This window comes from Crotalus tigris, unplaced genomic scaffold, assembly GCF_016545835.1.
Source record: "Crotalus tigris isolate CLP2741 ecotype Arizona unplaced genomic scaffold, ASM1654583v1 scf7180000018612.917631, whole genome shotgun sequence".
NCBI classification, from domain to species: domain Eukaryota; kingdom Metazoa; phylum Chordata; class Lepidosauria; order Squamata; family Viperidae; genus Crotalus; species Crotalus tigris.
In genome coordinates this window covers 73,566-90,002 of record NW_024097107.1, presented here as the reverse complement: position 1 = coordinate 90,002, position 16,437 = coordinate 73,566, and the positions used below count along the sequence as shown (strand labels likewise).

Genomic DNA, 16,437 nt, shown 5'->3' with positions numbered 1-16,437 from the left:
GAATGCGTAGCTTAACTGCCAATCGCCACTCGCGCAAATGGAGCTGTGCGTGCACATGTGCCAGCCTGCCACTCGTGTGGCCCAGTTCCAAATAGGCTAGCCCAGTAATGGGACACAGCCCGGGGGTTGGGGACCCCTGCCTTGGAACTCATGCGTGGCTATGTTATGTGTGATGTTCTCCCGCTTGCGATTTTTATCTTATGTTTACTGTTTTAATTGGTTTCGCAGTATGTTATATTGTACGTTGCTCAGAGTCACTTTGAATGAGAAAGCAGCCAAATAAATTTGACAAATATATAGTTTCTACTGTTAACATCAAGCATGATGCCTCAGGTTTTTTATGACCATTCTTCTATAGTCTATTGAGTAGGCGAGTCAAAGATTGCCGTAAATAAAAAGCACCAGCATGCTAAGCCCATTGGATACATGGGGTACAATTCAGGGCACTCAGCTCTTCCCCAGAATCTGCTACTGGATGCCCTTGCCTTGGTCTGGGGGGTGAGATGCCACTTAAATCATGCAGTAATGCCCTTGGGCAGGCCTATCTCTCCACTATTATATACCCTCTTTTTTTTAATGCTGATTGGCTTAGATGCATAGTCCAAGGCAATATGAGCATCTTCCTGTCACTAAATCAATCAATCTGAAAATTAATGCCAAAAATATGTTAAAAGATCTAACCTCCCAAGGCAAAAATAAGCAACTTTTCAGCCTATACTTGGCTTAAAAGGGAAAACTGGTTTTTGGGTGTGTGCACATAACATACCTTATCCTGTCTAGCACTACCAGTGAATAACTTGTTTATCTTGTGGCCGACATCCAAAGAAATCAAGGCTGGGTTCAGATAACATCCTAGACCTTGATTAACAAGATATAATCGCTGTGTTCACATGCCTTGTTCAAACAATACACTGAGCAAATTGTAGTTTAATATGGTGGCTTGGTTCATATAACCGGCTAAAGTGATCTTAGCTCCATTAATTTAATGTGCTGTATGAACCGAGCCCATGGGGAGGCAGGGAAATAGAAAAAGACAAAATATTACCAGCATAATTATTTTTCAGGCTGTTCAAGATGCCAGTTTCCATACTGTAATTTCAAAGAATCCTCTCTTCCAGGTCCAGCTGATGAGGAATGTTAAGCCTCGAATATAGAGTGGGATTTTGGCCTTGTAACCAGGAAAGACCTGGATTTGCAGGATTATACAGTATGTTGAGACCACTATTGATCTGGTTAAATACATATGGCAAATGCAATTATTACTGCAGTGAATAAAGTTCACACCTTGAGAATCCACTGTAATCACTTTGCCTAAGTGCACCACACATCTGTTTGGTAGCTTTCAAGACAATATGCCATCCATCAAGTCTTGACAGGCATTTTTTTTTTAAAACCAGTTCTAATATTTGCAGTTGTGCAACAGTAACTTCTGGAAGCTCTCGCACATTCCACATTATTTATGCCGCACTTTGCTGAATTTGGGTAAGGGCTAAAGATTGAAGGCTCCAGCAAAAGCATTCTGCAAGTATAGTGAGAAATATATTCAGAGGGCACATTGTGACCTGATTTACCCATCAATCTGATGGGTAGCCTTCAATTTCCTTTGCCACACATTACCTACTGCTCAGCTGTATCTAGTGCAATCCCATACAATGGGTGAAATGTCACCTCTGTTAGCAATCACCAAATCGTAACAGCTACAGCTACAATGTTTATATTACTAATATAAAGGGAGATTGCTTGAATAGTGCTGTTCCTATACACCAGGGGTCCCCAATCCCTGGGCTGTGGACCAGTACCAGGCTGTGGCATGCCAGCAACCGGTCTGCACAAGGAAGCAAAGCCCCATGTGCGGCATGCAGGCAGCACACAAAACCACACACCCTCCAGTCCATGGAAAAACTCTCCGTGGAACCCGTCCCGGTGCCCAAAAGATTGGGGACCTCGCTATGCACCACCCTGATGTTAAGGGGGCAGGATTAAATTCAGCCTCTTGCAGGAAGAGGCGGTGAAACAATGGGGAGAGAAGGACTAGTTTGTAACAACAATCATCACAGTTCTACTTGAGTGTGCATGGAGGTGAACTGTACTGATCTAAGTGGGATTCCCTCTCACAAACATCAGATTCCACAATCGCTCATAGCATTGGCTAGTAAGAAAATATGAAGTATGAATGGATTACTAGACAAATCTTAGATTGGAGTAAATGTTACAGATTTTTCCTCACTCTTTGCACAGTTGTTACATTCTTCTAACTGGCAGCTTATTTGCACTTTCCTGAACCAGTTGATGCTCTGAAACACAAAAGGCAAAGCAAAGAAGATATGCCACCTCTTTTCCCAGCTTCGTCTGGGCCTTAAATAGCCGAGGCAATTTGTTTCTTTACTTTTGTAGCTACATAAACTTAATAAATTGCATGCCTACCAGCAGGACTGCTCTTACAAGTCACTCCAGACCATCAGGGGGTTTATGATTCAGCCATAAACATCATGCTTTATTTCAAGAGGCTCTTAACCTACTGGCAGCTTTTTTTGTCTTCCCTGTTGGTCTGCAATATGGGCTCCTGCCAGTAATGTGTGTCGTTGTGTGGCAAAATACTTTTGACTTCAGTGGCAAGGTTAAGAGTGACTGCCTAACAAACATTGCTATTGGAGGAAAGAAAAGGGGAATCATCCTCTTCTTCAAGAGCTTCAGGCTCCATATTACTCAAAAAAGGCCAGGGTAGTGGGCCAAGTCACAGAACCATGGTGTGGTTTGAAGGACAAGTGCGAAGGCAGAAAAAAAAACAACAGCCTTATCCAAATGGGATATTTGTGCTAGCTCTCGATGGTGCTATTCCTGTAAGCAACAGATGGTCTGGCCTTCAAAATGATCTGATTGCAAGTTGATGCCAATTGATCAATGCCCCGGTGTGCTTGGGGCTGTGACTAATCCATCATCAAATCACTTATGCTACTTTATAGTTAAAAGCTATTCAAGTGGAGCTTGGATTTAGAGGCGTTCTTATTTGTACAGCAAATTGCACAGATTTTACCATCTGCACACAACTATTTCATCAGCATGCACTATAAGAGTGCAAGGCATCAATCACAAAATGCATAGCCTGTATTGACAGTAATAGCTGGGGGAGTTAACAAACACAAAAATTCCCTTAGTTTTCTACAAACCGGGGGGTGGGGAATGGCAAGTATTAAATTTCAAATTGCCCGGTACTTAAAAGCTACAAGAGCTCTGCCAGAGAGAAAATCTTGTAACTATGACAGAACAGTTCACACTAGTTTTATTCCTAGTGTCAGTCACATAAATCTAGAATTACCACTCTTGGGGTCTATGTAAAAATTAGTACTGGCAAAGAAAGGAATTATTGGACCAGCACTGAAAAAGCCCAGAACATAATGTTACCACGTTAACAAAGATATAGAAAAAGACACTGTCACAGATCTGCTATATAATCTTGGCTTTTTCTTGTTCTTAATATTTTGAGAACAAAGACGCAAACATTAAAAAGCTGTTTTAAGATGGGAAAATCTAGACCTTCGTGTTGCTGAACATTTTTTTCACAATGACTATTACTGCAATTTTAATTCAGCTATTAAGGGAAATGTCTGAATAGGATTAGTGTTGCTTTGAAAATCCAGTTTTTCAAAGCCACTTAGAAACTGACACAAATCATAAAGCAAGACACAGCCCACTTGTGGAAGTTAAAAATAAGATACAGACACCACCAATTACAATATACACTAGCTAAACAGAGAAGTTAACAGCCTTCTAAACAGGAACAACCATAGCCTTTGCCTCCATTGAAGAGAAGTCCTAGCAGGTTAAGTCGGATGAAGCTCTCAAGGAGTGCAACGCTTTTTGTTCCTTTTCACATCACAGAAAAAAAAAAGTGTGATAGATACTCTTGGCACAAGATAGCCAAACGGTGTGAGAATTTATACTAGAGTAACCAGCACTTTCTCACTTGGGGAAGATGGGGGTTGACCACACTTGTCTGGGGTTAATGGATTATGTGAATAGATCTGAAGGGCATCAGGAGGGCAAGGCAACCTTGGATGATCCTTGCAGTTTCCCCTTAACTAAATGGGGAAAATGCCTAAGCATTACTTGTACAGAGAGAGCAGCCTGCTTATAAATGGTGAAGAACAAGGGGTCAGACCCTCACACAGACCCACTCGAGAGTCCACTAGAAATCTGGATCAGGAGAACTATCACTTCCTTTGTCTAGAAGGAAGCTCCTCTTACAAAGGAGAGCTGTCACTTGGGGCTTCTGTTCTGCTCCGGTGGTTTCTTGAGTTGTTGGCAGAGGAGGAGATGGCTTAGGCTCTCCAGGGATCCCACAGACAGCCCAATTGCACAACATCTCAGTTCAGCAGTTTTAGCTGCCCAGTCACCTGATTCACCAGCTCTTCTTCTCCCATGATAGCAAGGACTGTCTGCGACCCAGCTGAGACCTAAGAAAAAGACGTTTATTTCTCATTAGGGATACATGCAATATGAATGAGAGTTTGGAATAGATGTAGCTTCTCTGAGTGCTCCCTGAGCTTGGTTGTTGTAGACCAGATATGTCAAACACAAGGCCCGGGGGCTGGATGCGGCCAGCGAAGTGATTTCATGTGGCCCGCAAAGCCATCCTGGAAACAGTGATGGAACAGCCCCCGCTGCCTTGGCCCTAGCCCAGGCCAGCTGGGAGCCAATGTACAATTTTGTAGTGGCCATCTATGCTGAAATGCATTCAGTCTTAGCTCCACAAGGCCATCTGGAAACAGTGAGGAACCAGCCCCTGCCGCGTCGGCCCCGCCCCCCTGGGTGCATGCTGGGGAGGTGTCACCCTTTGTGAGGAATGAAGAAATGGACCATGCCTTGGCGCTTGCCCCAGTCCCACCCCCTTCTGCCAGAGACCCTCAGATCTGTCCCACTCCTGCTCAGGCCCCCACAGGCACCCTTGATGCGTCCACCCAGTAGGCTGCACCCATTCCATCCACGCCCACCTAGTAGGCCGCACCTACCCGGCCCCCCAAGGGCAACCGCAATGCTGATGCGGCCCTCAATGAAATTGAGTTTGACACCCCTGTTGTAGACGTTTCATTATCCAAACTAGAATTATCCAAACTAGATAAGATCATCCGGTGCTAAATGTTGATTAATGAAAAGTCTGCAAGAAAACAACCAAGTTCATAGAGCACCAAGGACTCCTCAGTTACAAACATTCCCCTCTGTCGGCTTCTCTTAGCACACTGTGCTCTAGCTCAGCTTTCTAGATGCTGTGAAAACCGACTCTGGTTTCCCCAGTGGTCCTTAACTATGACTTGGCTGAATGTCTATGGAGATTCTCAAATCACCATGTCATGTGTCAACGCTGCTAACATTGGATGTTCTTGCTTTGACAACATATGGAGATGTAGCCTTTTTCTTTCTTATGCTTTACTCTTAGAATTGGATGATACTGGGGGAGGAGGAATGTGATGGGAGTTAGTTAGACATAACAATATTGTAATAGTGGGTGAACTCAGGGCTTTTGAAATAAGAGATGATAAGAAATGGCCAGGTTGGAGTAAAGGAGGAAAAGCCTGCATTTCAAACTAATTGGAGAATGTGATTTATGACAGTTAATTAGAGGAGGGAATTGTGTTTGATACTGTGTGCTCAGGGGAGGGGAATCCAGATTTTGGCTTCCCTTATGTATGTGCCCTATGCTATGCTGCTCGAATAAAGATTATTTAAGATAAACAATGCCTCAAAGTTCTTTGAAGAGTTTTATCTGTCGGAACCATGACATCATGATGGTCCCAAAGGTGTTTTTTTCCAAAAGTCCAGCTTGGTTTTTTCTGAAGAAATGAAGAAGCTTCTTGCATCAGAAGTGAAATGTTTTCAAAGAAAAAAAAAAACAAGGAAGTCCAGTTGCCTTTTGGAAAAAGCATCTTTGGGATGAGACTTGGCTGATTTACACTGGTACGTAAATGAATTTGGGGGGGATGTAATGCAATTCTTAACTGAAATATCCCTGTAAAAGGGGGTGCTGGAGGCCAATAGCAGAAAATCATTTTAATATTATTCAGTACTTCAGTTACAAATGCTGATGAATGTGGATAAATTTGGGGAGGGAAAGGAATAGGAAAAACATCCAAATCAGTTTCTTCAGCACCGTGGCTTACTCATATATCCTCAAGAAGTCAATGGTATTTCAAGGTAAAAAGAAACTTTTTTTTAAAAAAGTTTCGAAATCCAACTCCATTTAAGTATTTGTTTTACTTTGTCATTTTTGAGGATGGCAAAATAACAAAATGACAGAGTTGGAAGGGACCTTGGAGATCTTCTAGTCCAATCCCCTGGTTCAGGTAGGAAACCCTATACATTTCAGACAAATGGTTGTCCACTTTCTTAAAAACCTCCAGTGTTGGAGCACCCACACCTTCTGAAGGCAAGTCGTTCCACCAGCTGATTGTTCTAACTCAGGGGTTCTCAACCTTGGCAACTTTAAGACTTGTGGACTTCAACTCCCAGAATTCCTCAGCCCGCTTTGCTAGTAAGAAAATATGAAGTAAGAATGGATTACTAGACAAATCTTAGATTGGAGTAAATGTTACAGATTTTTCCTCACTCTTTGCACAGTCTTTACATTCTTCTAACTGGCAGCTTATTTGCACTTTCCTGAACCAGTTGATTTCAAGCTTTTTCCTCGCGGGTTCTGAAAATGTTCTCTGACCGCGTGACTCATAAACTACGGCATGAATTGTAACCCTCCCTTCAAAACACGAGAGTCAGGCGGTTTGCTTGGTTCAGGAGACATCTTTGGAGTTAAAATTGTTTTTTTCTTCAGAATAACTGATTTACCTGTGTCCTTCCGGCATCTTGCACTAGGTAGGTTGGCAATTCTAGACTCAGGGCAAGCGCGTGCAGTTCCAGCAACTGGTCTGTGTTGACTCCCTGAAGCACAACTTTCTTTGCACTAAGAAGGGCAAAGCATACTTCATGGTAAGACCTACACACAGTCTTCTTGGCTATGAGTCTAACTGAAACAAATTATAAACACAATTGGACAAAAACTTATATATATATATATATATATAAATAAAATATAGAAAAAAACGAACACCAGGATAAAAATAAAACCTGTTTAATACAAACATGTTTGTAAGTAAGACAGAGAGAGCTGCGGGCGAGACAACGGCAGCCGTAGGGGAAGATGACAGCCCTACAGGGCGTTTGAAATGCAGATTGAGATATTGTCCCAAAATGAGGGGGGGAGAGATAGGGGGCAGAGACAGCTTGACAGCCGTCCCCCAGGCACTCGCACGCACGCTAGAAAAGTAATGGAGGATCTGAGCATAACCACCGGGTCCACCAACAGGCTGCCGGATGTGAATCAACTTAGCACATTGCAGATTAATACAACTAATGGGCCGATTACGAGCTCGAGAAGCCGGGTGCAGAGACAGGTAGCTATATAGGCAAGCTTCCTAATCACCTAGCATTCCAACCCTGATGACATCGGCAGTCGGGCCAATGAAAGCTTGGTAACTCTTTTACTTACAAACTTGTTTGTATTAAACAGGTTTGTTTTATTTTTATCTTGGTGTTCGTTTTTTCTATATTTTATTGATATGTGTTTGCCCAGGATTCACATTTTTATATATATATATATATATATATATATATATATATATATATATATATGTTCAAAATATTGGTAAAAATGCGACTCCCAGGCATAATATATATATATATATATATATATATATATATATATATACACACACACACACACACACACACACACACACACACACACACACATATACATATGCATATATATATGCTGAAGTCTATACCTTTTGACTGGCCAAACCAACCCATTAACTTCCAGACAAATGGATTTGAACATTTTATATAAACTGAGTTTTAAAGGTCAATTAACAACTTAGCGTGATGTATGAACCAACCACCATAGTAAACGAACCAGAGAAGAAGGTCCCTGCACTCCATTTGGGATAACTGTGGGACAAGAGTTATTTTAATATCGAAGAAATGGTGGAGTAGGATCATTGAAGAAAGGATGCCAAAAATGAAACATGAATGACAAAAATTAAAATAATGTTTTAATTATTTTAAATAATTAAATTGAATTGTTGAATGGTCCTGTGATGAGTTGCCCGTGGTGAGTTGGCCATGGAGAGCTGTCCCACAGCGAACTGACTGGCAAGACAGCTGTGGTAAGTTGGTTATGGCGAGTTGTTCCATTCGGCCACCCCTGGATTAGGAGAGGCAAATCTCTGGATCTTAAACCTTTATATGGGGCTAAAACCATCTATACAAGAAGGGGACGACAGAGAATGAGATGGCTGGATGGAGTCACTGAAGCAGTAGGTGTGAATTTAAATGGACTCCAGAAGATGGTAGAGGACAGGAAGACCTGGAGGAACATTGTCCGTGGGGTCGCGATGGGTCGGACACGACTTCGCAATTAAAAACAACAAAAACCATCTAGAAGCCCTTTCATCTCTTAAGCCACTTTTCCCAAGTGTCAAGCTGACTTAAGGGCCTACTGAAAGGTTTACACAAGTAATTTTGTCCTTAGATCCCCCCAAAAAGAGGTCCTCAAATGGGGCTTAACCATTTTACCAGCCCAGGCCCCTACAAGGCAACAAGTTAAAAGTGCCACCCTAAAAGTACTTATAACCCATTGAATCAAATTTTATCAATGAACATAATTGACTTTAATTCACACAATGTTGTCTGCTGTAAATTGTGGTTTACAAACTAAAACAGCTGGGCTTATACCACATACTAAGCCAAGGTCAGTAGCATTGCATTAGACTCATATACCGCTTCATGGTACTTTACAGCTCTCTCTGAATGGTTTACAGAGTCAGCATATTGCCCCCCAACAATCTAGGTCCTCAATTTACCAATGTCGGAAGGATGGAAGGCTGAGTCAATGTTGAGCCGGTGAGAATCAAACTGCTGGCAGTCGGCAGTCAGCAGAATTAGTCTGCAATACTGCATTCTAACCACTGTGCAACCAAGATGCATTGTTGTATCAGAATAAATAAAATAATAAATAAAACCAGAAAGGTGACAGAGGATTCATCCCCCTAACCAAGCTTCATTTATGAACAGAACTGAGACTGAATGTAAAAGAATCCCTTTTGGATTTCTGGCCTAGGCCTTGAAGCTAAAGAATCCCGTATTGCCCGAAGCCATGGTTTGTTTGCACCTTAATTTGTATAATATAAAGGAACGGCCTTGAGGAAAGTATGGAATAACCATTAATTGTAGAAAAGGTCATATGGTCCAGGAATCGAAGCAAATTAAAAAAAGCTGAAAATAACTCTTGTCTTGATTTTCTTTAGCATGAAGTGAGGCAGAAAAGTTTGGACACACTTTCAAGATTCTTTATAGCCTACAGCAAGGTTTCTCAAACCTCAGCTACTTAAAGATGTGTGGACTTCAACTCCAAGAAGTCCCCAGCCAGACATCCTATTATATTAAATTAACACAGACACGCTGTTTTATTACCTTGGTTATCAGCTTTAGCACAATCACGTGTACTCATCCAGTTGGAAATTTAAGTTGCTTAATCCTAAACTGTGCTCATTCAGTTTAGTGGTTTACTGCAACACACTGAGCCATTAAGTGGTTTATTTGCTTTTGGTTTAGCTGCATCTTATGGGAAGCCAGCTGTTGTAGTTTGTAAAACAAAAGCTTTCCATCCTGTGTAAACTGAATATAAACCAATGCAATATATATATATACACACACACACACACACACTAAAAAAAACGAACCAGTATGAGTATACCCAGGAATCACATTTTTAATGATATTATTGACATACATACATACATACATACATACATACATATATATATATCTTCTAAGTAACCAGTAAAAACGTGAACACCAGGAATATTATAAACTAAAAAAGTTTAATACCATCACCAATCACCAAGCTTTTGTCAGAGACTTCTGACATAGTCAGGGTTAATGCTGGTCTATGGGAGAGCTCCTTTATAGGTAAACTGCCGTTTGCACCCGGTTTCTGGACCTCGACACAGGTCCTAATTGGTTTGACTGTGTTCTAATTATAGCTTTCACAGTGTGAGGCGGAGCAGTGCGAGGCGGAAGTAAGCAGTAGCATACACACAGGCAGGGGAAGCAAGAAAAGAGGAGTCATCGATGTGAAAGCTATAATTAGAACGCAGTCAAACCAATTAGGACCTGTGACCAGGTCCAGAAGCCGGGTGCAAACGGCGGTTTACCTATAAAGGAGCTCTCCCATAGACCAGCATTAACCCTGACTATGTCAGAAGTCTCTGACAAAAGCTTGGTGATTGGTGATGGTATTAAACTTTTTTAGTTTATAATATTCCTGGTGTTCACGTTTTTACTGGTTACTTAGAAGATGAATTTACCCAGAAATCACGCTTTTATTTTTAATAATAAATATATATATACATATACATACATACATACATACATACATACATACATACATACATACATACATACATACATATATCAACTAGGTTTAACAGAATCCTGGAAAAGATGGCAAGTCTCATTTCCTTACCCATGCTCATCCCACTGGTTGATCATGTCCCTCTGACTTGGCTTTTCATGCACCAGCTGGAACAAGCCAATGGCTGCATGTCCCACCTGAGCAGCGATCTGTGGAGGAAAACACCCCAAATTAGGGAGAACAACTTTTTGTCTTGCTTCTGCTGAAATTATTCTGCTGCCCCTATTGACAGTGGTTAGACGGCAATATTGCAGGCAAACTCAGCCACAGTCTGGAGTTTGATTCAAGGTTGACTCAGCCTTCCATCCTTCCGAGATTGGTAAAATGAGGATCCAGATTGTTAGGGGCAATACGCAAATAATGCTTCTACATTGTAAACTGTCAGGAGAGTGCTATAAAGCACTATGGGGCAGTATATGTCTAAGTGCTATTGCAATATCCCTAGCTGGCTCAGGAATTCTGGGAGTTGAAGTCCACGAGTCATAAAAGAGCCAAGGTTGCCTACCCCTGCCCTCGGGAAGGACTCATTCATTACCTGCAAGTTATATGTAGGAGTCTAGTTAGAAATCCTGACAAAATTCATCTTGTAAACATAGATCAACAATACAGGCAGTTCTGGGTTAGGAAGATTTTCCATTCCCTAAGTGTGTCCTCAACCTGAATTTGTATTTAAATTGGAACTCATACAGGTAGTCTTCACTCTACAGCATTCATTTAGTAACTGAAGATACGGCGTCATTGAAAAAAAAGTGATTTATGGTTGCTTTTCACACTTATGACTGTTGCAGCATCTCCATGGTCACGTGATCAAAATTCAGACGCTTGGCCACTGGCTTGTATTTATATCGGTTGCAGTGTCTCCCAGGGTCATGTGACCACCTTTTGCAACCTTCTGACAAGCAGAAGTCAATGGGCAAGCCAGATTCACTTAACAACCGTGTTACTAACTTCACACTGCAGTGATTCACTTAACAACTGTGGCAAGAAAGGTCGTATGATGGGGAAAAATTCACTTAACAACTATCTCGCTTAGCCATGGAAATGCTGGGGTCAATTGTGGTTGTAAATCGAGGACAACCTGTGTTTACAAATGGACTGGGTTATTACTGAAAATTGTGGACAACTTTGTCCTTTCTTCAACAGATGAACCACTGAAAGCCATGCATTGTTTTCAGAAATTGCTGAAACTAGCTTGTATGTTAAAAATATGTGACTTCGGCGGTTCCTGAAAGCACTGCCTGGCTTCGGTGCTAGAAGGACAATGCTGAGGGACTTAAGCTATTCTCCAAAGCGCCTGAAGGCAGAACAAGAAGCAACGGGTGGAAACTAATCAAGGAGAGAAGCAACCTAGAACTAAGGAGAAACTTCCTGACAGTGAGAACAATTAATCAGTGGAACAGCCTGCCTCCAGAAGCAGTAAATGCTCCAACACTGGAAGTTTTTAAGAAGAGACTGGACAGCCATTTGTCCGAAATGGTGTAGGGTTTCCTGCCTGAGCAGGGGGTTGGACTAGATGACCTCCAAGGTCCCTTCCAACTTTACAACTATTACTATTACTGTCTGCCGTTTTTAGTAATAAGCAGCCTGTTTGTAACTAAGGGTTTTTTTTTTTTTTTAAGTTGGACAATCTTAATATGAAGTTTAGGCAGACTTAGTACTGCGGATTGCCTGTACTCAGAGGACTTAAGTACCCATTATTCACACTTGTTACTGAGCCACAGTTTTCACATTTGTCATATTAGAAGAAAACGGACTAAGGTTTTCAAAAGCTTTTCAAGTTGTAGAATGATTCTCTAAATTAGGGGTAGGCAACCTTGGCTCTTTTATGACTCGTGGACGTCAACTCCCAGAATTCCTGAGCCAGCCATGCTGAGGGGAAAGGGAGAGGTTTCCAAGCTGAGCCATGCTGGCTCAGGAATTCTGGGAGTTGAAGTTCACGAGTCATAAAAGAGCCAAGGTGGCCTACCCCTGCTCTAAAAGACTATTGGTTTCAGCCTTGGATTTGCCCCTCAGTAATGAAATCAGATAAAAAATTAGGGTCAGTTTAAAAGACTAGGAGGCAATAATAACCCGAAGCATTTACCTTTCCAGTTCCCATGGAGAGTTCCATGTTTACCACAAAGACCATCTTGTGGTGTCTGCTTGGGAGAAGATTGACATCGCTGCCCTGTGCCTCATCTTCATCCTGGAAAAGAGTTTGACAGTAATAAAGTTTTCTGTTTAACGAAGTATATATGAAATCATACAGGAGGGATATTAAAGCATCAGACTACGACTGGGGACATCCAAGTTTGGTCCTTCATGAAGCTCATAGGATAATCCTTGGCCAATCACGAGCTCTATGTCTACCTTATTCATAGATCAGTCGGATAATGTGCAGAGGAACACAAATAATGATGGGGACTACTTTGAGTTTCTTAAAAGAACAATAGGAAGTAGAGGTAGTCCTCAACTTACAACCACAACTGAGCCCAACATTTCTGTTGCTAAGCAAGATAGCTGTTGAGTGCGTTTTGCCCCATTTTATGACCTTTCTTGCCACAGTTGTTAAGTGAATTGTTGCGGTTAAGTTAGCAACAGTTCTTAAGTGAATCTGACTTCCCCATTGACCTTGTTTGTCAGAAAGTTGCAAAACGTGATCACCTGACCCTGGGAAATCCTGCAGCCATCATAAATATGAGTCAGTTGCCTAGCATCTGAATTTTATCATGTGACCATCAGGATGCTGCAATAGTCGTATGTGTGAAAAACAATCATAACTCACTTTTTTCAGGACCGTCGTCATACCTTTGAACAGTCATTAAATGAACTGTTGTAAGTCAAGGACTAACTGTATTCTGCCCTCCCCTTCAGCAGAATAGATGCCACTACTACAATGTTATTAATCTTATACACCACAGTAGAAAAATTCTTCTATTTATGAACTGGTTATATTCCAAGATGTTCTCCCCTTGTATTCCATTAATGATTTATGACAGTGATGGCAAACCTTTTAGAGACCGAGTGCCCAAACTGCAACCCAAAACCCACTTATGTATCGCCGGGTGCCGGGTGGGTGTGGCCCACTCGGCAGGTGCAGCTACAGTGGGCTTGGTAGACTGGGTGGGCATGGCCACTGGATGGGTGTGGCTGCAGTAGTCATGGCAGATTGGGTGGGCATGGCTGGGGTGGGCATGGCCACCTTGATGTTGCTTAGGGGAGGGACACCTGTGAGAGCCGGGCAGGGTTGGGGGAGATCCAGGGGGTCTCTGGCGGGTGGGATGGTGGGCTCCCCAATGGCGGCTCCAGGCTGGCTGGCCTTAGGCCAGTGATGGCGAACTTTTAGAGACCATGTGTGCTGGGGCGATGGCGCGTGCCCAGAGAGGGCTCCACGTGCCGCTTCTGGCACACGTGCCTTAGGTTCGCCACCACTGGTTTATGATCACTCTTGTCCTTAATTCCAGACATTCACAGTCACTACAGTACACACCATACACAGTCACTGCACAACAGTGAACAATAAGCAAGTGGAGGTTGAGAGAAAGCGTTTACAGCATGCTTTCTCCCAACTTCAGGGACCTTCTAGGTTGGAGTTGCTGACAGGTTTGTTCACTGTAGGAATCAGTGCTCAGTCATTGCAGGGTGCAAATATGGCTGACCGCTTTCGCAGTGTTTATTGCCTTATATACGGTATTCAAATAGCATAAAGTAAGATGGCATCAGCATAGCAACAGCAATTCTATTGGTGAAACCCCTTGCCAATCCTTAAGAGGCCCCAGCCAGGGAGCAGTTTCTACCACATCCTGTTGATGTAACCAGGCTGATATCATGTGCCAGCCTGGGGTAGTTTCCCACATTGCCATGGTGATGTGAATGGATGAGATCATGTAGGGAGAAGAGGCACATAGGCATTGGAAGGACAGTTTGCTGCTCACGACCTCTACCTGGCCCCTATCTCTACAGTTCACACCAACAAAAATCTGCTTGAGACTTATATAATAAATTACACTATTCATAAATAGTATAATGCCTGTAATTTGTAAGGTTCAAGCCGTTAATGTGCATATCATATTTGCTGCGCTCTTGCAGTCTGTATCATTACAGTCCATCTATATAATTATTCCAAATTATAAATATTTCCTGGGGACAGGGAGAAGTATTTCCTGCCACTTCAGGAAGAACAGATGATTCTCAAGGAATGTGTAATTCAGAAGTCCTTTTTTTAAAAAAAAAAAGCCTTGATATTGCTGACTCCTGAATTGGTTTTGGAATAATTGCACATAGATAGCTTTGCTTCTGTAGAAAACTAGGTGACATTCTGAAAAATTGAGAGGCCACAGATTTCCTGGTGGAAGTGAATTTTGACATTTAAACTAAGTTTAAGTCTGTGTAATTGTGTTGTTATGTAAATAAGCATGTACAATGATATAGTCCTTTAATCAGAATATGTGTGCAATTCAAGCCTTGATCTACATTTCAAATCATTTATTTCCTAACATCTAAGAAACATGTTTTCATCCCTAGCGAACAGCATCATCTAATTATAGGTGATTTATAATTCTATGAAGAAATTTAGATAATTAAATTATAAGTATACTTAGTTTTAAAATGTGGGACAGACTTGCGGATGCATGTTTCACATTTTATTTATTTGCTTCATGCTGCTCCAAGCAAATTAATTCTAAGTTGGATACAAATTAAAGTGTTTTCTATTATGTTTTTTTTTCTTCAAACAAAGCTATTCAGAACACAGAGATGGTGGTAGCTTTTTTTAAATTAAAGTAAGGGTCATTTGTAATAACATCACCTTTCTCAGCCAGAAAATTTGATACTATCATAGATATGTTCATCTTTCATGTGCCACTAGACTTTTGCTGCTTTGCTACTACAAATTAACATCCATACAGTTCTGGAAATGCACCAATACATAGGCTATCCCCTCCCCCATTCAATTAAGGTTTGTAATTCGGAGTTTTTGATATCTCTACAAATATATAAATCCTTTTTAGATCTATTATCTCCTGAAGGAAAATATTTCTGCCTCCGGGTAACCAAGCAGGGCGTAAATAAAAGCAATTGACCATTATCCAAAACGCTGTCAAATTATTTGTAGGATAGGCTTGCTGATCGCGTTTCAAGCCCCAGCCTGATGGTGCATACATTAAAAAAACGAGCTAGGCCAGAACCTGATTTTTAACTGGGTCAGAAACGGAAATCCAGATTGTAAGTAGATACCTGGGAATCGAGACCGCTGCTGAAGTAAAGCTGCGCCGCTGCTTCAGCAGAATGACCACCGGTGAGCGCCAGAGCCTGGAGGCAAGGAAAGAGGGGAAAGAGGGGAGATTGCAGGAAGAAATAAATCAGACAGAATGGATCCCAACCCACGCCTGATTCCGATCCACTGATAAAGACGACCCACCCTCCGCGCTGCAGCCTCCGGAATCCCCAGATCGAGCAAGAGAGCAAAGAGAGACTCATCGACGCTCGCGTCCGAATCGGGCGATTGCGACTCCATTCCTTACAGCTGCCGGCGCTCTGCCCACCTATTGGCCACTTCTCTCGCTTCTCGACCAATGACATGATAACGTGCTCCGTTCGTCATCGCTTTGTGACCAATAGTCCTGCCAGTTCCTTCCATGACAACTATTGTCTGCGCCCGTAGCGGGGCGCGGTTCGCTTTTAATGGGTCGGGTTCCACGTGGATTTCCAGGAGCAGGCTGGGGATTATGGGGGTTGTAGTCCAATGTATCTGGAAAAATACGGTTCTCTGAAGTGCTGATAGCCTATAAAGCAGGGGTCTTCAAACTTGGCCCTTTTATGACTTGTGGACTTCAACTCCCAGAATTCCTCAGCCAGCGTGTCTGGCTGAGGAATTCTGGGAGTTGACGTCCACAAGTCATAAACGGGCCAAGTTTGAAGACCCCTGCTATAAAGGT

General features: G+C 42.2%; 1 protein-coding gene across 1 annotated transcript; it reads right to left on the bottom strand.

The window, feature by feature from the left end:
• Nucleotides 1–297: 297 nt before the first annotated feature.
• Nucleotides 298–16,061, bottom strand: LOC120313339 (probable peptidyl-tRNA hydrolase 2). Its single transcript, XM_039355151.1, has 6 exons — nucleotides 15,921–16,061; nucleotides 15,737–15,811; nucleotides 12,606–12,707; nucleotides 10,574–10,671; nucleotides 6,835–6,949; nucleotides 298–4,454 (listed from the first exon to the last, which is right to left on the bottom strand). The coding sequence occupies exons 1-6, from the start codon at nucleotides 16,014–16,016 to the stop codon at nucleotides 4,365–4,367; spliced, it is 576 nt and encodes a 191-aa protein (XP_039211085.1). The 5' UTR covers nucleotides 16,017–16,061; the 3' UTR covers nucleotides 298–4,364.
• Nucleotides 16,062–16,437: the final 376 nt, after the last annotated feature.